General features: G+C 46.7%; 1 protein-coding gene and 1 pseudogene across 1 annotated transcript; both read right to left on the reverse strand.

Annotated features, from left to right (window-relative positions):
• Window positions 1–2,936: 2,936 nt before the first annotated feature.
• Window positions 2,937–5,619, reverse strand: LOC136940430 (nucleoside diphosphate kinase B-like). Its single transcript, XM_067232576.1, has 5 exons — window positions 5,533–5,619; window positions 4,181–4,313; window positions 3,941–4,042; window positions 3,693–3,805; window positions 2,937–3,197 (listed from the first exon to the last, which is right to left on the reverse strand). Exons 2-5 carry the CDS (start codon window positions 4,307–4,309, stop codon window positions 3,080–3,082), a joined length of 462 nt encoding a protein of 153 aa, XP_067088677.1. The 5' UTR covers window positions 4,310–4,313; window positions 5,533–5,619; the 3' UTR covers window positions 2,937–3,079.
• An 8,601-nt stretch (window positions 5,620–14,220) lies between these two features.
• Window positions 14,221–15,080, reverse strand: LOC136937632 (apolipoprotein L3-like; annotated as a pseudogene).
• Window positions 15,081–19,588: the final 4,508 nt, after the last annotated feature.

Raw genomic sequence — 19,588 nt, forward strand, 5'->3', positions numbered from 1 at the left:
TATATACAATAATTTACTTCTATCACATCTGAATGCACTCCCCTGTTTCAATGTCTATATCGGTAAGATTGATAATTTACTCTCAGGAAATCCTCTTGTATTATATAGGCTTTAGTGTCGTAATGGTGGTCGAGAAAGTTGTTTGTTGTCGGCATGCTGAAATCAGACGCAGGTGGAAGAGTTCAATGTGTTAGTCCAGCACCCCCACACTGCACGTCACTAGCTACAGCCACCTCAGACACACAGAGACCTATGGAAAACGCTTGTGATACAATGGCTCTCCTTAATGTGTTTGTTTCTCTGGAATGGTAATATGTTTTGTAAGGATAACCTACGCATACGTCACTGTTGGATGTATAGATGTTCGGTTTCAACTTCCTTAAGCAAGTGTTATGTTAAATGTTTAGCTATGTCCGGTGTCTGTTCTTGCAGTTGACTGTATGTTTTGTATGACAAGGCCTTGGACTAGAACCCAAACCGGCGCTACATTTGTATTTTATTACTACAGGTAATTTGATCACCTGTAGTAATCATAAAGCAATAGTCTAGCTAGCGTGCGTGTGTTCTTCTAAAATATACTATCCCATTAAAACCCAAGTCACACAAACAATCAGAAAATATAACTTCATTTTCAATAGTGTTCCCCTTTCTCTCCTTTTCAAATTTGTATTCCTTTTTAATTTTCAATATCCACAGAATGTGTTTCGGGAACAGACCAAATTCTGGACATGTTTCGTACATCTGTGTTGCTGCTTTGATATATGGCATGACTGTTTGAGGGTAAAACATGTGGCACCATCCTCTTATCACCATCCTCTTCTCCGTGTTTAGAATATGGATGATAGCAAGTACCGCGGTGTCAAGCCTGTGGGGTGGAAGAGCTGGTCCCCAATTACGGTCAAAACGAAACGCACAAGTGGACACTAGGGCTCTTCAGAAATTAATGTACGTGTGTGTGAGTGTGTGAGAGTGTGTGTGCGAGAGTGTGTGTGTGCGAGAGTGTGTGTGCAAGAGTGTGTGTGTGTGCGAGAGTGTGTGCGAGAGTGTGTGTGCGAGAGTGTGTGTGTGTGTGCGAGAGTGCCCACATCAAGTCAGCTGCATGTAGCCGTGTCTTCAGTCCTCTCGTTCCTGTGTGCCAGTGGCTGGGCTTGTAGTTCACGTCTAACTTGGGTTTGTGAGGATGTAGTATGGGTGTGTGTGTGTGTGCGCTTGTTACTAATGTGACATCTCTTCATCTATTGTATTTGTATCATGGTGCTACATATATATTTGATAAAGTGATGATCTTATATTAAGAATGGAATGATTTCATAAACTGTGACAATTGGTGGAAAAATCTGGGTCTTGTTAACGTATTTTGGATAAAATTACAGATTAGATAAAAGAAAATGTATTATGTCAAGATGTTTTCTTTGCATGGCACTTGTGGAGTCTAACAGTACGTCTGTCCGTTTCGGGTTCGTTTTTTTACATTTGTTTTTTACTGTGAGTATATCGTTTCCATGGTCAATGTGCTGTGAGCATAAAGTTTACTAAACTGTATCAAATGTACAAATGTTTAAAGATATAAGAAATGTAGATGTTTACTCTCAATTAACATTTTTAATATTGCAATTTTGCAGCATGGTTGTGGACAGAAAATTAAGTGTAAAATAAATTATTCACTTCACTTTTTTTACACTGAATAAAAGTGCAGTACTAAAGGGTGTGTTGGTTATCCCTGTTACTGTAAATGTACACTAAGTTGAGTAACTATAGTAACAGTTATGTTATACCTACATAACAGCATAACATTTATTCTTAGTCTACTTGGGAGTAGTTTTTCCATTACTTGACGAGATGTTTTTGTGGTTCAGTTGCTATGTTGCCAGATGAGCAGTTAACACTTCCTGGCTTCACCTCTGCCTTCACTGGTTGGGTAGTAACCTGTTTTTTATCTAACATTTGTTCGCTCCTTTTCCTCACATTATATGCTGGACTTTTTTTCAACCTGGGCTGCGTTTCCCGATAACGATGGATCGTAGCAACGATCGAGCAAAATAACGAAACCATCAATATTTCTTACGTGCGTTTCCCAAACATGCTCGTAAGGAGTAGGCTAATCTATGCGCTTTCAAGAGTTACGAATTTTCAAGAGACACTTTAGCTACGATGTCTTTAGGAACGGCGCGTAAAACTAAGATTCGTCCTATGATCAATTTAGGCTTATGACGCTTTCGGGAAACGCACCCCTGGCCCCTCTATCTGGCAAACCCTTTCCACCCAACACGGCTGCATGTGGTCTGCCCCTCACCCCTTACCAGACCCCACGACACAGCTGCTGTCGCACGTGGGGACTAGCCCATCCATCATCCACAGCCCTGACAATCACCCTCAAGGACAAACTGAATAACCACCTGTTCAGACTCACATGCAGCCTGGCAGTGACACTGGGATGCCATCCTCGCTATCTGCCATCCCCCCCTAACCTCCTGGCAGGAACACACGCAGTCTGCCCTCATATCTCATAACCCACTCAGCCTATGCATGGCTTGGCATTACAGCCTCAAGTATCAGCTATCCTGCTTGTTATTTCTGACGCGTGTATTGTTGCACCGGTATCCCAGCTTCAGAACTTCAGTTGAGCATTGAGTAGATCTTTTCCATACCATGTCCAGTCTAGGTGTCAGTCATTCCCTCCCGCACATGTATTCACTACGTTATACAGTAACATGTTCCTGAAACATCTAAACATTTCAGCTCACAAAGTTAGCAAAACAGGGGCACCCTGGTAGCTCAGAGAAGTGAACGTACGATGTAGGCCGAGGACTTGTCACAGTGACCTGGGTTGGAATCTTGCCTGGGCCCCTGCTGCATGCCCCTTCTACTCGTCACTTACTCATTCGTAAAAGCATACGTCAACTAATGCATCTTAAAATGAGGACAGAAGAAAAAGATCAGGTAAACCATGATTATTTTATTGACAAGTACGTCGGTATAAAGTTCTAGAGCTTTCAGTGTGTTGCTGGGGAGTTCTAGCGTCAGAGTTGCAAGTGGGTGTGGGCGGGGAGGGTCAGCTAGCTGGGTCAGTCTTCTGGATCTACTCGTAGAGGAAGCCCTTGGCACAGCTCTCGTAGGCGATCAGCTCCTCAGCCTTGAACCACAAGGCGATCTCTTTCTTGGCGGTCTCCAGGGCGTCGCTGCCGTGGATGAGGTTCCTGCAGAAGTGAGACACGCCAGTCAGATGACTCGGTTTACACGAGGTCGGGGTTGCAAGCTGGACTGTTTAAGATGCATTTTTGGGGAGAGAGATATGCATATATGGCCCCAGCTGGATTCGAACCCAGGTCACTGCATCGGGGCCTCAGCCTGTATTGGTCAAGTGCCCTACAAGAGGAGCTCTGGGCTAAACTCCTGCTACTGATCAAGCAGTAGTCAGTGGGACGGAAACTCTACATCTACCCGAGTGTGGTTATCTGGTTTTTAAAACTAGTGTTTGACTTGTTCCTAGTATAATGGCTTCTCTAGTGACTTCATTTGTCACTTGGATCAAGTGAAATGCTCTTGTTTGACAGCCTAGTGTACTCGTTTCAAACCCAAGCAAGCTTTAAAAAAAAAAAAAAAAAAAGACAAAATGTTGCAGTTATTTGATGGGGTGTTTTTGCAGTGTACTGGTCAAGCAGCGGTCAGCGGTGTTGGACCGGCTCACGTACCTGCCGATCTGGACGCAGAAGTCTCCGCGGATGGTGCCTGGTTTGGAGTCGGCGGGGTTGGTCTCTCCCAGCATCATCCTGCCGATCTTCACGGCACTCAGACCCTCCCAAACCTGAGCACAGACCGGCGTTAGTCAGAGAACCACTGCCCTTCAAACCCCGACCAATCAAACTCTCAAAATGGCCTCAGCTAAGAGAACTAGGACCTCAAATAAAACTCAGGGAGAAGAACATGAACAGGTGCTTACCATGGCGACGACTGGTCCGGAGGCCAGGTACTTGCACAGGCTGGGGTAGAAGGGCAGATCCTTCAGGTCCAGGTAGTGCTGCTTGGCATGCTCCTCAGATGGCTACAATATGACATGAACAGAAGCCCAGCTGGGTCAAAAGTCTGACACCTGATAACTCAAAACATGGAGAGGGTTGGTTTTGGAGTTCACATGCGATTACCTCCCCCCTCTCGAATGAACACAGTCACATCAACACACCTGGACCATCTTCATGGCAATGAGCTTGTATCCCCTGTGCTCAAAACGCTTGATGATTTCTCCCACGAGCCCCCTCTGCACGCCGTCGGGCTTGATGGCGATGAAAGTCTGTTCCTTGTTCTCGGCCATGGTGCTGAAACCAGACAGAGGCGTGAGCCCACCTCGCAAACCAGAACAGGTCAATCTAGCTCGCGAAGATGCTGCTTGGCAAAACACGGAAACACGAGTCAAGAGCAAAGGATGGAGACCAGTGGCGCCGCAGATTCCAGTCTGAACTTGGGTCACCTGATATGGTTATAGGAAGTGGTCCCTCAATGCACCAGTCATCCCGCTTTGACCTTAAGTCACAGCTCAGTAATTGAACCGCTTGGGGAGATACAGGAAGGTCATTACTGGTCACCTATAGACTCGTGTGGCAGCTGTCACTGGAAATGGTTAGCCAAATATGTGCTATTCTTATCCGTCAGTCGTCCAGTTGGCACTTACCCCCGTGGAAAACATTTCCACATGCTCATTCCACCAAGGACTCATTTCACTGCCTATTCAGCACAAACACAGCTTGGGGCAAGCCTTCAATCTCCTTTTACCCTGATACAGCTGATGTTAGGCCAAGTTGCCTAACGTCACCGAGCTACTGTAACAACGGATATGTAGTTGGCTACAGAGCTAGAACAGCGATAACTTCGGTATGGTCCCATTATAGTCTTACAAATGTGTGCATGCTAAAATACATTTGTTGGCCGTCAGTGACACAAGTCAAGGAATGTTGCACTACACACTGCGTGCTGGGAATTTAGCCGGTCAAAAGCGCATTTGGCAACCACGCTTGTAAGATAACTGCAACGCAGAGTTTAAACGGAACTGCCCGTCATTGATAGTTAAGCGGCTTCATAGCTCTTTCACTGTTACGAGCCAATTGTTACCTTTCAATTATTATAAGACAAAGATTAATTATAATCGTTTCAAAGTGACTTGGATAAGGCACATAAGTGGTCGAACGAAAACCTCGGGATTAGCAAAAAATTCCCAACAACCCAGTTCACTTGCAGACTAGGTTGACACGCTGCATCAATTTAATTGACAAAATGAAGCACAGGTTGATTTGCAAACCACCTGCATATTATTGCCAGTAAGTACAATTACCCTCGAGCCAATCCAGTTAAATTGTTGAGGAACGATGTATGGTGATAAACTAATTCATTCAAGTTAGTTATAACCGAGTACACTAATTAGCCAACTTTTTAAAAGAGCATAACATGAATAGGCTATGTTTCAAAATAATTTGACATACATGCACAATACGTGAAGTGGTGCAGCAAACGATTACCAGTGCTATAGCTGCATTGCATTACCTTTAGTTTGGAGTTCAACGATAGGAGGACAGATAACAGCGACAGAGAGAGACTGAGAAACAATCACCAGTGGGATGCAAACTGCGTGGGAGCTGGAATATAAACCTGTTGAATGAGGGGGTGGAGCTTAAAATGAGGTCAAGAAATTACTGACATTGGCTTTTCAATGGTCTATGATCTGTGCATGCACATCAAATACTAAACCATATAAGGGCACGAGGGATTATTACTCCATGCTGCCAAATTGTCATTTAAGTAAACGCTGCTAGAGGCTAGAATAGACACCAAGGCTGGCACCGGCAAATCAAAATTGAATCTCCAGCCGTGGAGTGTCTCATATCAGCGGGGTTTATTGTGTAACGGTGAAGTGGCTGCGCCCTTACACACGAGGATAGCCAGTCAAAATAGACCTGATTGTTCTAAATGGGAAAATCACAATTAAAGCAGGCAATATGGAACACCAGAGGCGTCGGTTTATTTTCCAATGTGGATGGGTCAACTTTAATATATATATATATACATTTACATTTAGCAGACGCTCTTATCCAGAGCGACTTACAGTACAGTAAGTACAGGGACATTCCCCCCGAGGCAAGTAGGGTGAAGTGCCTTGCCCAAGGATACAACGTCATTTGGTTTTCACAGCCGGGAATCGAACCAGCACCTGGTCAACCTTCTGATTACAAGCCCGATTCCCTAACCGCTCAGCCATCTGACTCCCATATATAAGGTGAATTCGGGTAATTTAGCATTTTTTCCATGCATTTTTTCATCGGAGCTCCCTGATTGAATAGTGCTGACCCTTTCTGTGACACCACACCTATCACGTACCACACCTATCACGTTTTGTGATTTCAGTCACATAACATCCATGCTAAACCTAGAGTCATAGTTCAGTGGACTAGACATTGTCATAGCGGGGAAGAAAACGCTTTGTGGAGTTTAGGTGTCCCACATTACCCATTACCCAATGTTCCAGGCTACCCGAATTCCGCCCATATAACAGTGGATGCAGACGTTAAATATATTTTTCTTGATACAAAGTGTGTGAGGGCTTACATTTTCCGTTTTCAAAAAGTGTTTTCAAACAGTTCATGTACAATTAAATGTTGGCCCCTGTTTAACACTGATAAGAGACCACGGCCTGGACTCTAAACAGACCGGGTGTAAAGAGCGCCATCTGCTGTTTGATGACGTTTGCTGTATTATGACGTAATTCATCAAATAAACTATAAAAGGCCGTTCTGATCACTGCTCTCATTTCTTATAGAAAGTTTTCTTGGACAAGGATTTGGATCTATACGACGCTTTCACCTTGACGAATTCGTATTGGAACACAGAAATATTATATATGTAAGTAAATGTTCAGATTGTTTTGCACCTAGGAGATATGGGGACTTTTTAAAGTTGTAAGGTTTCAATATAAAAGACGATGTTCTCTGGTAGATATGAAGGTAGTTTATACATTAATCTGAAAAAGTCATTGTAGCCTATTCTCTGTGTTCTTTGGAAAAGTAAATATCTTCAAATTGTGCTGTCTGCTGTTTGATGACGTTTGCTGTATTATGACATAATTCATCAAATAAACTACAAAAGGCTGTTCTGATCATAGACATATATATAATACATATGTAATATATGTCTATGGTTCTGATCACTGTGCTCAGTTTTACGTGAACATTTTCTTGGACAAGTTGTAACAACTTTTTCAGTAAGGTTTAAATTTCCAAGACAAATGATTTCATGTAGATATGTGTAGGTAGATATTAGATTATTCTGAAAAAGTAATTACATTCTCTGTGTTCTTTGGAAAAGTCTGCCTTTTCAGGGGTCAGGTGTAAAAGCCTCTCTCTCAAATCGGACTGCAACAGCAAGTGTGACCTGAGGCAGTCTCTGAGGAAGAGACATGGAGAAAGATAAGAAAGACTCATCTCAGCCCGGGGTGAACGAGAGAAGAGAGGGGAGTCTGTCTGGAGACAAGGGGACCTTCATCAGGGTGTTGACCGTGAGGCCTCTAAGTTTGGAGGACATGGACCTGGTCGAGGCCTCGGATCTGCCCGCTCCTTCAGTACCCGCCACTGGGTCAAAAGACCAGCTGGAAGCCCTGGAGGTTGCGTCCACTTCCCAGGGCGTCAGTGGAGTGGAGAGAATGCCCCCCGGCACAGCCAGCAGCAGCACCACGTCTGGCAGCCAGAGGGCGATGAAGACAGCCTGCTCCTCAGCCCTGTCGAGCCACACCAAGCTGCCCATCTCTGTGATCAGTGCGGTGTTGCAGCTGATCAACAACAGGCTGCCAGACATGTTGCCTCGCTTGGACGCCAGCCGAGATGTTCCAGACTCCCAGACCTGCAGCACATCAGCTGCTGGGCTGCTATCCCAGGAGATGCTGACCAAAGTGTCCGCCATGCTGCAGGCTGACGCAGAAAGCCAGGTGGCGCTCAGCAGACAGAGTGGAACTCCCTCTCCGGATCTGCAGGTGGAGGCCAAGGCCAGTCTGGGCTCTGTGGCAGCTGAGGTGATCGTGCCGGTCATCGGCAACATCCTAGCAGCCAGGGCCGCAATCCAAGAAGAAGCTCAAGGGCCTGTTACCGTTTCCTCTGTGAGCTACTTCCTCTCTGCTGTCTGTGCCGACGTGCAGACTCTACCGCTGCTGAGGAGGTCAGGGAGCAGCAGTCTGTCTTCTGGAAGGTCCCTCGGAGAGCTCCTGACCACCATGTCGAGGACCAACGTTGTCCAGGCTGTGGAGCTGAAGCTGGAGGAGCAGTTTGGGCCGTGTAGGAAGGAGAGCTCGTCCACATCGCCATCCAGCCAATCAAGAACTGAGGATTTGGTCACGATCCCTTATCTGGGGAGCGGTCGCTCTGGACATTCCCTGGCCAGTGACCTGGTCGATGGGATCATTGGATCCATGAAGAGTGCTGTTGAGTTGCTGGACAGCCAGTCTTCATCATCCAGAGCAGGGAACAGCTCCTCCCTCACAGGATGGGACACATTGGATGTTTCCTCTGAAGTCAAGAAGATGGTCTGCAAGGCAGCGGCCATACTGACGCCCCTGGTGAGCTCTTCCAGGATGGGAGATGTGACGGCAGACGAGAGCGTCTCTTTGATGAACGAGACGTCTCTGGAAAGTTTGCCCCCGTCTCTCATCAGGCTTCTGTTGATCCGGTCTGTCGACACGGTGACAGCAGCCTGCAGAGCCATAAGTAGTGAGTTCTGCTATCGGGAGAGCGTGAAGAACGAAGGCTTGACCAAACTTCAGCAGCTGGCCAACGAACAGATGTTGGCCTGTCTAAACAAGGCCGTAGAGGAATTGGAAATCGATGAGCTCGTCGAAGGCATCTCAGCCATCCTGGATCATTCGCTGATCCTAAGGCGTCCGGAGATGTCCTTCTCCCACATCTACCGCTCCTTGTTTGTCGACTCCCTCCTTTCAGGGAGTGGACACAGAACCACCGAGGTCCTGGAGACCTTGATTTTCTTACGTCCAGAGGGCCCACCCGCAGCTGGGCAGAGCCTGGCTCATGACACGCGAGTGGGAACGATCATAAAAGAGTACGTGATCAAAGGGAAAGATGTGTTCCAGCAGGCCTTGAGGAGAGCGACTCAGAAGCTCTCTCGCCAGCCGGCGACCCCTCGTGGCTCACCTCATGCGGCCAATCCAGAGAGCTCAGAGCGTCCATCGCTGCTGGTCTCCTCTGAGAACTGCGAGAACCTGCTTGGTGCGATCCTAGACGATCTCCATGAGGTGGTTGAGCAGCACAAGGCCTCAGCAAAGGCGAGATCTGGTGGCATGAAGTTCTGGGAGCAGGTCCACTCCTCCAGCCAGCAGCTTTATGACAGCACGCTGAGGACCCTGCAGAAAGCTGCAGACAAGCTGTCGGCTCTTGAAGAACGTGTATCTGAGATCATCCCTCCGAAGGCGTCCTTCTCTTGGACCAAGAGGACCCTTGGGGTGATTCTCAGTGCCATGAGAGCAGAAGTAGCAGCTTCAGAGTGCTCCACTGCTGAACTGAAGAGGAGTGAGGACGGCCTCCTGACCTTTGCCCTCTTGGACTCCATACTGGAGAATCTCAGCCAGTTATGTGAGGACGAAGAGGGTCCAACAGTCTCCAACGCCGCCGTAGGACTGGACTCCGCCGGATTGGACGCGCTCCAGATCAAGAACGCCTCAGAGAGTCTGCTCGCCAACGTCCGTCGGCTCCGCCGGCAGACAGCCACCACCGGCCTGCATCTTCAGAGCCCCGTGAGCTCCACCAGAAGCACGTCAGAGTTGATGCTGCCAGAAAGCCCCCCCATGCCCTCCAGACAGGAGCTCATCCACAGCTTTGCTGAGAGCTCGGTTAAGAGTCAGCTGCAGAAGAGCCTTGAGCTGAACCTTCCCTCGACCTCCAGCCTGGCCTGCCAGGAGACCCTGGACCGCACGGTCAGGATCCTGACGGAGAGAGTGATGGACACTCTGTGTGAGTCTGCTGCTGCAGCTCCGTGTCCTGGGGAAGATCTCGGTGAGCTCAGCCCTGCAGCGGTCATCATGGATGCTGGGACAGCGTCGACCTCTGCAGGAGCGACGAGAAAGGCTAGGAAGGGCTTGAAGTGGTGGAGCCTGCCGAAGAAAGCCAAGCTCTTCAAGAACAAGGTGGGTTATTTATGTAATAGAGCTTTTAGAGCAGAGCTTATAGTATATCGTATGAGTACAGAATGAATGACCATGGGTTGGTTATTCATGTAATGGAGTACAGAATGAAGAGGCAGTGTTGGGACTGAGTGGCTGTTGTTGTTCTTAATCCTGATGCTTTGGTGGACTGAGAGGTGTTGTCATAGTTTCCATAGATTCCAGCATGTTCTGTGTTTTCCCCTGCAGTTCCTGAAGAGAAAGACGGAGCCCAAGAAGCCCTCAGCCCAGGAGGAGCTTCCCCCCAGCTCTCACGTCACACCTGGTGAGCGACCATCACTGCCTGTCATTCTTAATGGATCACAAAGTGATCCTGTAGATTTGGCTAATTACTCTGACAAAGCCTAACTTCAAATTCACCAATTTAAATGTTGTCTTGTCACAGGGACTAAGTGTGGTTCGCCTGCCAATCTGGAGCTGTCGAAGGACCACGAGACCAAGCAGGAGCCCCCTAGACGTCCTCTACACGTACGAATGTTCCGTGCGCTTCGAAAGTCCATCGCCAAGACATTCAAGATGTCTGGGAGCCAGTAGGACGGCCTACTGATACATTTAAGTAGAGTGAGAGTGAGAATGGGTGCTCCTCGGGGTCAAATTACTGGGACAAGACTGACTGAGTCCAGTCTTAGTCTCAAACCTGGAGGTCTGGTTTGTCTGTGCCTCAGTACAAACCTGGAGGTCTGGTTTGTCTGTGCCTCAGTACAAACCTGGAGGTCTGGTGTGTCTGTGCCTCAGTACAAACCTGGAGGTCTGGTTTGTCTGTGCCTCAGTACAAACCTGGAGGTCTGGTTTGTCTGTGCCTCAGTACAAACCTGGAGGTCTGGTGTGTCTGTGCCTCAGCACAAACCTGGAGGTCTGGTGTGTCTGTGCCTCAGTACAAACCTGGAGGTCTGGTGTGTCTGTGCCTCAGAGAATGGGAGGCTGGCTCCTGCTCTGACCCCCACACCACTTTCTCTGGCCTACCTGTTTTGGTGAGGTCCATCAGCAGAGCCGCTACAGAGGAAAACAAAGAGTTGAACCTTTGATGAAAGCCTGTGTAGCGAGCCTGCATAGCTAGCCTGGGTTGATGAAAGCCTGTGTAGCGAGCCTGCATAGCTAGCCTGTGTTGATGAAAGCCTGTGTAGTGAGCCTGCATAGCTAGCCTGTGTTGATGAAAGCCTGTGTAGCAAGCCTGCATAGCTAGCCTGTGTTGATGAAAGCCTGTGTAGCGAGCCTGCATAGCTAGCCTGGTTTGATGAAAGCCTGTGTAGCGAGCCTGCATAGCTAGCCTGGGTTGATGAAAGCCTGTGTAGCGAGCCTGCATAGCTAGCCTGGGTTGATGAAAGCCTGTGTAGCGAGCCTGCATAGCTAGCCTGGGTTGATGAAAGCCTGTGTAGCGAGCCTGCATAGCTAGCCTGGGTTGATGAAAGCCTGTGTAGCTGCCAAACCGGCAAAACTTTGTACCATCGGACTTGGTTGTGGGCAGGCACATGCACAGACATTTTTGGGGGCAGGTGCTCAAACCAAAAAAAGGGCACCCATTGACATGTGCACAGATAGACCCCTAGTGGTGTTAGGAAACGTCGGACCAGTTGCGACGTAATTCTTTCAGCGGCGCTAATGTTGTGGTTAATTCATCATCAAACAACGTCAGGGGATTGCACAAACACCGTCATTACCTGTTTGTCTGATGCTGCGGGTCAGAGAAGAAGTAGGCTGCAGCCGTTTGGACTGGTGCTCAGCACTGCATGAGCACTAAGTGGAGAAGGAGGAGGGAGGGGCGCGGCGGGGGCTTGTGAGCGCCGCGGAGCATGTCAGGACGAAATTCTCACAAGAACTCAAATAAATGCCCCGTCAGATATCAAAACACATTTGGGGGGAATTGATGACAGAGAGAGTAATTTGTATTCCTAAATATTGATGAATGAAGAAAAAATTGGGCTCCAGCAGAAGGGGCACTTTTCTCATCCAGGGCAAAAGGGCAGGTGCTTGAGCACCACTAGGGGTCTATCTGTGCACGTGCCTGCCTGGAGGATTTGGGGATAGAACTCTCTCTCTACCCTCTGAGCCACAGCCGCCCATCCCGGCACCCACAGCACTTTACATTATGCCTCTCATTCACCCACTCATACACACCCACAGCGACAGAGCTGCCATGCAAGGCTAGCCTGTTCACCGGGAGCAGCTTGGGGTCCAGTGTCTTGCTCAAGGACACTTGGACCCAGCGGCCTGGAGGATCTCCAGGAGGCTGATGTGGGATGTTTGTTCTGGTTTCCTGCCTCTCGGTTCTTCTACCCTGCAGGTCTCCTGGCCCACTTTCTCCCGGACAACGTAAGGACCGTTGCCAAGGAGCCAGAAATGTAGGAGTTTCTCACCTGGCTGGAACTCGCTGGGCTGAGTGGATATCAAGAGAAGACCATCACAGAGACTCACTACCGTCCGGAACACTCTACTGTATCTGATCATTGTCAATAAACAAGTTATATTGCAGTTGGAGTGTAACTGTCCTGTTTGTTTTCCTAACAAAGCTATAGCACAGGGAGGTGCGCGTTGACTTAGAAAAGGAAAGATTCTAAGATTCTGATGTACTTATGTGTGTGTTGTGGTTGGACACAATGCTAGAGCATTAACAGGTACATCAAAAGACAGATATGCACATTCACCATAAGGAGAGAGAGAGACACCAGGGTCATCAGCAGAGGCTTTATTTCTTAATCATAATGAAGCTTGTGATACAGTACACACGTACTCTGAGAGCACCTTTACCTGACCGAAGGTACTCTGAGTGTGTTATTGGGCTGGGGGTGTAAACAGGGTGTGTTATCGGGCTGGGGGTGTAAACAGGGTGTGTTATTGGGCTGGGGGTGTAAACAGGGTGTGTTATCGGGCTGGGAGTGTAAACAGGGTGTGTTATCGGGCTGGGGGTGTAAACAGGGTGTGTTATCGGGCTGGGGGTGTAAACAGGGTGAGTTATCGGGCTGGGGGTGTAAACAGGGTGTGTCATTGGGCTGGGGGTGTAAACAGGGTGTGTTATTGGGCTGGGGGTGTAAACAGGGTGTGTTATTGGGCTGGGGGTGTAAACAGGGTGAGTTATCGGGCTGGGGGTGTAAACAGGGTGTGTTATTGGGCTGGGGGTGTAAACAGGGTGTGTTATCGGGCTGGGGGTGTAAACAGGGTGTGTTATTGGGCTGGGGGTGTAAACAGGGTGTGTTATTGGGCTGGGGGTGTAAACAGGGTGTGTTATTGGGCTGGGGGTGTTAACAGGGTGTGTTATTGGGCTGGGGGTGTAAACAGGGTGTGTCATTGGGCTGGGGGTGTAAACAGGGTGTGTTATCGGGCTGGGGGTGTAAGCAGGGTGTGTTATCGGGCTGGGGGTGTAAACAGGGTGTGTTATTGGGCTGGGGGTGTATGAAATAGACCCTGATGGACATGTCAGTGTTCGCTAGGATGTGTATTTGCATATCTGGGACGCTAATGGAAGTGTCATCATCCTCATCAATCTGCATCATCATGAATGGACTGACAGTCCCCACCTGACCCTAACATAAAATTAATAAAAGTTCTGGGGTAAAGAGTCACAGGAATGTGATGAATGCGTCAGATGACCAAAACATGGAAGGTTTTTTGTCTTTATTGTAGGAGTGTGGCAATATTAGTATACATGAAATACTTAACTATGCATAGTAAGAACAGATCAAACAATTTAACAGAGCAACACCTTGATATTACCGTCACAGTATAATCAAATATTACGTTTAGTTAAATAAAGCAGTTCATTGTTTCTAAAAGTAGATCAGACAATGTAGACAATGAACACCAATTGGTTAAAATACAAAAATAATTCAAGTATTAAAATGAAGTAAATCGAACACAGTAGATGATTCATTTGATATGCAAGAGCACGGTTTGGTATAGATTGGTATAAATATGAAGACAGTCTTGAATCTAGTATTGAAATCGAAAGAAATCAAATCATGTGCAGTCAATGATCCATTTAATTAACTGAGAAATCCTCATCTTTGGTCAGGCCAATGCTAGGACTATGACAAAGGGGGAAAGAGACTGAGGTTCTGCCAGAACGTCTTCTTCCCTTTGGTCATCTCCTCCACGGGGTAAAAGGGCATCTTCAGCAGGTTCTCGCTGTCCTGGGACGTTAGCAGACCTCTCTGCAGGGAATCGTGGATCTTCTGCCATGACTCCAGTTCAGAGCGCCAGAGCCGTGCTCGTGCCCGGATGAGCTGGGAAACCTCACTCTTGCTGCCCTTGGCCAGGTTGACGCTGTCCTTGCTTGTGGCCACACTTTCCAGGCACCCCTGGAGGTTCTGCAAGTCATCCATAAAACTCTGGAACAACTCGTTGGCTTTCTTCTGATGAGTGGCGTTGACGCCCAACTCTTAACTCGTAACTGTGGTGACTACGCTGTTGACCCCACTGGTGACCCCCAGACCCACGCCAGCCATGGTGAGAGCCAGGGACACGCCTGCTGTGACAGGGATCAGAGCCAGACCCACGATGGACAGGACCCCTCCAACCGCCCCCACAGAGCTGCCTGCCACAGTGGAGATCTGGGCCCCACGCTTCATGTTGTCTAGCTGGACGGCGCTCCCCTCCAGGTCAGTCAGAAACTGCAACATTCTGGGCTTGCTCTGGATGAAGAGTTTGATGAAGTTTTCAGCTTCCTCCTGGAACAGGAAAACCAGTCTGAAGTCCTGGTTGGTCCTGAAAGAGTCAGAAAGCCACCGTGAGTCCAGATGTTGAGGTGAGCGATGTCAAATAGAAGTGGGAGTTCTGCTCACCTGACATCACTGAGGTATTTGAGATGGACGAGCATATTCAGCACGGATGCATCACCCACATCCCAGAGGTCGACATTTTCCTTCTTCTTTCTCCAAAACATCCATTGACTGATGAGGAAAACAAAACAGAAACTTTCTGAAGACCAGTGACATGCGGTCAGGGGAGACAAGGGAGGCAGTGCCTCCCCTGTGTCATCATGAAATGTAAAAAACAAATAACGATGAAAAATAAAAAATATATTTGTCCGCTGATCTATGATAGAAATGTAATTATTGTATGATTCCAATCATTCCAATGATTTTTATAGTCAATATCGATGATCACTGTAATTTCCTGTTCAAATACGGGGAAAGATGCGTAAGGAGGCAGTGACTAGCCGAGCCTCCTCTCGGATTGCGCAATCCCTCACAAACTGGGCTGAGCTGCTCATTTTCAAGTAGAAAAAGTGCACCCTATCAGTCCGTTTATTTTTTATTTTTTGCCCTGACTGCCAAAAGGAAGATTATATAAGCTAAAACATTTCTCAAAACTGGTCTTCTGGACAGAAGTCTCCCCCTTCGAATTCAAGAGAAGAATGTCGATTATCTGTGTAAATATCACATGCTATTTTCGACACAAAATCCTTAAAATTCGTCATTCAAACCGTATAGTAACGAACGCGAACCAACATTCTTGCTCCACGACATCGCATTCTGAGAAAATATACCCCAGTATGATTACCAAAGGAAACGTATTTTGTGTAGCAGCTTCATAGTATTTCACATGGCTCTTCATACTAATGTATAGGTTCAAAGGCATGCGATTTTAATGCAGTTAGCCTGCGCATAGGGTGGGTTACTCAGACAGGTCGAAAACAACAGCCTTCTGATCCAGAATAGACTATCAGCTGCTAACCTGCTAACTCTGACTAGGAAAGTGTCACATGCCTGAAACTTACTGTGGTTACTCATACGTGCCCTCAGTGTACAGTAAGAATCATTTGATGTTGGGATATACAGAAAAGACAATAGAGGGGGGTGCATTTCACAACAGGCTTGTTGTATTCCTTCTTGCCATGAAATGCACCCCCTGCTAACTCTGACTAGGAAAGTGTTACATGCCTGAAACTTACTGTGCTTACTCATACTAGTGCCCTCAGTGTACAGTAAGAATCATTTGATGCTGAGATATACAGAACAGACAATAGAGGGGGGTGCATTTCATGTTGTATTCCTTCTTGCCATGAAATGCACCCCCTGCTAACTCTGACAAGGAAAGTGTCACATGCCTGAAACTTACTGTGGTTACTCCTACTAGTGCCCTCAGTGTACAGTAAGCATCATTTGATGCTGGGATATACAGAACAGACAATAGAGGGGGGTGCATTTCACGACAGGCTTGTTGTATTCCTTCTTGCCATGAAATGCACCCCTGCTAACTCTGACTAGGAAAGTGTCACATGCCTGAAACTTACTGTGGTTACTCATACTAGTGCCCTCAGTGTACAGTAAGCATCATTTGATGCTGGGATATACAGAACAGACAATAGAGGGGGGTGCATTTCACAACAGGCTTGTTGTATTCCTTCTTGCCATGAAATGCACCCCCTGCTAACCCTGACTAGGAAAGAGTTACATGCCTGAAACTTACTGTGCTTACTCATACTAGTGCCCTCAGTGTACAGTAAGAATCATTTGATGCTGAGATATACAGAACAGACAATAGAGTGGGGTGTATTTCATGTTGTATTCCTTCTTGCCATGAAATGCACCCCCTGATAACCTTGACTAGGAAAGTGTTACATGCCTGAAACTCACGTTACTTACTCATACTAGTGCCCTCAGTGTACAGTAAGCATCATTTGATGCTGAGATATACAGAACAGACAATAGAGGGGGGGAATTCATGTTGTATTCCTTCTTGCCATGAAATGCACCCCCTGCTAACTCTGACTAGGAAAGTGTCACATGCCTGAAACTTACTGTGGTTACTCCTACTAGTGCCCTCAGTGTACAGTAAGCATCATTTGATGCTGGGATATACAGAACAGACAATAAAGGGGAGTGCATTTCACGACAGGCTTGTTGTATTCCTTCTTGCCATGAAATGCACCCCCTGCTAACTCTGACTAGGAAGGTGTCACATGCCTGAAACTTACTGTGGTTACTCATACTAGTGCCCTCAGTGTACAGTAAGAATCATTTGATGCTGAGATATACAGAACAGACAATAGAGGGGGGTGTATTTCATGTTGTATTCCTTCTTGCCATGAAATGCACCCCCTGCTAACTCTGACTAGGAAAGTGTCACATGCCTGAAACTTACTGTGGTTACTCATACTAGTGCCCTCAGTGTACAGTAAGCATCATTTGATACTGGGATATACAGAACAGACAATAGAGGGGGGTGCATTTCACGACAGGCTTGTTGTATTCCTTCTTTCCATGAAATGCACCCCTGCTAACTCTGACTAGGAAAGTGTCACATGCCTGAAACTTACTGTGGTTACTCATACTAGTGCCCTCAGTGTACAGTAAGAATCATTTGATGCTGAGATATACAGAACAGACAATAGAGGGGGGGTGCATTTCACGACAGGCTTGTTGTATTCCTTCTTGCCATGAAATGCACCCCCTGCTAACTCTGACTAGGAAAGTGTCACATGCCTGAAACTTACAGTGGTTACTCATACTAGTGCCCTCAGTGTACAGTAAGCATAATTTGATGCTGGGATATACAGGACAGACAATATAGGGGGTGCATTTCACAACAGGCTTAATGCACTCCCTGCTAACCCTGACTAGGAAAGTGTTACATCTCTGAAACTTACCGTGGTTACTCATACTAGTGCCCTCAGTGTACAGTAAGAATCATTTGATGCTGGGATGACGAATTTTAAGGATTTTGTGTTGAAAATAGCATCTGATATTTACACAGATAACCGACATTCTTCTGTAGAATTCTATAACAAAGAAAGTATAATGTGAGACTTCTGTCTCCCCTTCGTTTGGTTGCGATATCAAGACGAAATCCTTCACTCTTTGTTTCGCAAGCGCTCCCGCGAGGCTTTTTTGTAAGTCTACTGGAGCCTCTACCAAAAAGTGTCCCACATGACCTGAAATCACCCTATTGCCTCCTAATGTGTAAAGGTGAAGCGTCTGTGAATGATATCCAGTCGAAATAAACCTGATTCGTCTAAATGGGCAAATATTAAATAAGGCAATATGGAACACCAACGTCATCGGTTTATTTTCCAACGTGAGTGGGACAGCTTTTTAGAATCTATATAACAATAATGGATACCGCTGTTAAATATATTTTTCTTGATACAAAATGTGTGAGGGTTTACATTTTCCGTTTTCAAAAAGTGTTTTCAAACAGTTCATGTACAATTAAATGTTCGCCCCTGTTTAACACTGATAAGAGACCACGGCCTGGACTCTAAACAGACCGGGTGTAAAGAGCGCCATCTGCTGTTTGATGACGTTTGCTGTATTATGACGTAATTCATCAAATAAACTATAAAAGGCCGTTCTGATCACTGCTCTCATTTCTTATAGAAAGTTTTCTTGGACAAGGATTTGGATCTATACGACGCTTTCACCTTGACGAATTCGTATTGGAACACAGCAATATTGTAATGTAAGTAAATGTTCAGATTGTTTTGCACCTAGGAGATATGGGGACTTTTTAAAGTTGTAAGGTTTCAATATAAAAGACGATGTTCTCTGGTAGATATGAAGGTAGTTTATACATTAATCTGAAAAAGTTATTGTAGCCTATTCTCTGTGTTCTTTGGAAAAGTAAATATCTTCAAATTGTGCTGTCTGCTGTTTGATGACGTTTGCTGTATTATGACATAATTCATCAAATAAACTACAAAAGGCTGTTCTGATCATAGACATATATATATATACATATGTAATATATGTCTATGGTTCTGATCACTGTGCTCAGTTTTACGTGAACATTTTCTTGGACAAGGATTTGGATCTCTGGGATGCTTTCACCTTGACAAATTCGTATTGGAACACAGAAATATTTTTTGTAAGTAAATGGTCTGATTGTTTTGCACCTTACAAGTTGTAACAACTTTTTCAGTAAGGTTTAAATTTCCAAGACAAATGATTTCATGTAGATATGTGTAGGTAGATATTAGATTATTCTGAAAAAGTAATTACATTCTCTGTGTTCTTTGGAAAAGTCTGCCTTTTCAGGGGTCAGGTGTGAAAGCCTCTCTCTCAAATCGGACTGCAACAGCAAGTGTGACCTGAGGCAGTCTCTGAGGAAGAGACATGGAGAAAGATAAGAAAGACTCATCTCAGCCAGGGGTGAACGAGGGAAGAGAGGGGAGTCTGTCTGGAGACAAGGGGACCTTCATCAGGGTGTTGACCGTGAGGCCTCTAAGTTTGGAGGACATGGACCTGGTCGAGGCCTCGGATCTGCCCGCTCCTTCAGTACCCGCCACTGGGTCAAAAGACCAGCTGGAAGCCCTGGAGGTTGCGTCCACTTCCCAGGGCGTCAGTGGAGTGGAGAGAATGCCCCCCGGCACAGCCAGCAGCAGCACCACGTCTGGCAGCCAGAGGGCGATGAAGACAGCCTGCTCCTCAGCCCTGTCGAGCCACACCAAGC

Source organism: Osmerus mordax, chromosome 3 (genome assembly GCF_038355195.1).
Source record: "Osmerus mordax isolate fOsmMor3 chromosome 3, fOsmMor3.pri, whole genome shotgun sequence".
NCBI classification, from domain to species: domain Eukaryota; kingdom Metazoa; phylum Chordata; class Actinopteri; order Osmeriformes; family Osmeridae; genus Osmerus; species Osmerus mordax.

Coding starts and splice junctions, on each gene's coding strand:
- LOC136940430 (XM_067232576.1), bottom strand. CDS start 4,309: ATGGCCGAGAACAAGGAACAGACTTTCATCGCCATCAAGCCCGACGGC. Junction 4,043..4,180: donor TTGCCATGAAGATGGTCCAG/GTGTGTTGATGT, acceptor GTCATATTGTAG/CCATCTGAGGAGCATGCCAA. Junction 3,198..3,692: donor TTCTGCGTCCAGATCGGCAG/GTACGTGAGCCG, acceptor TCACTTCTGCAG/GAACCTCATCCACGGCAGCG.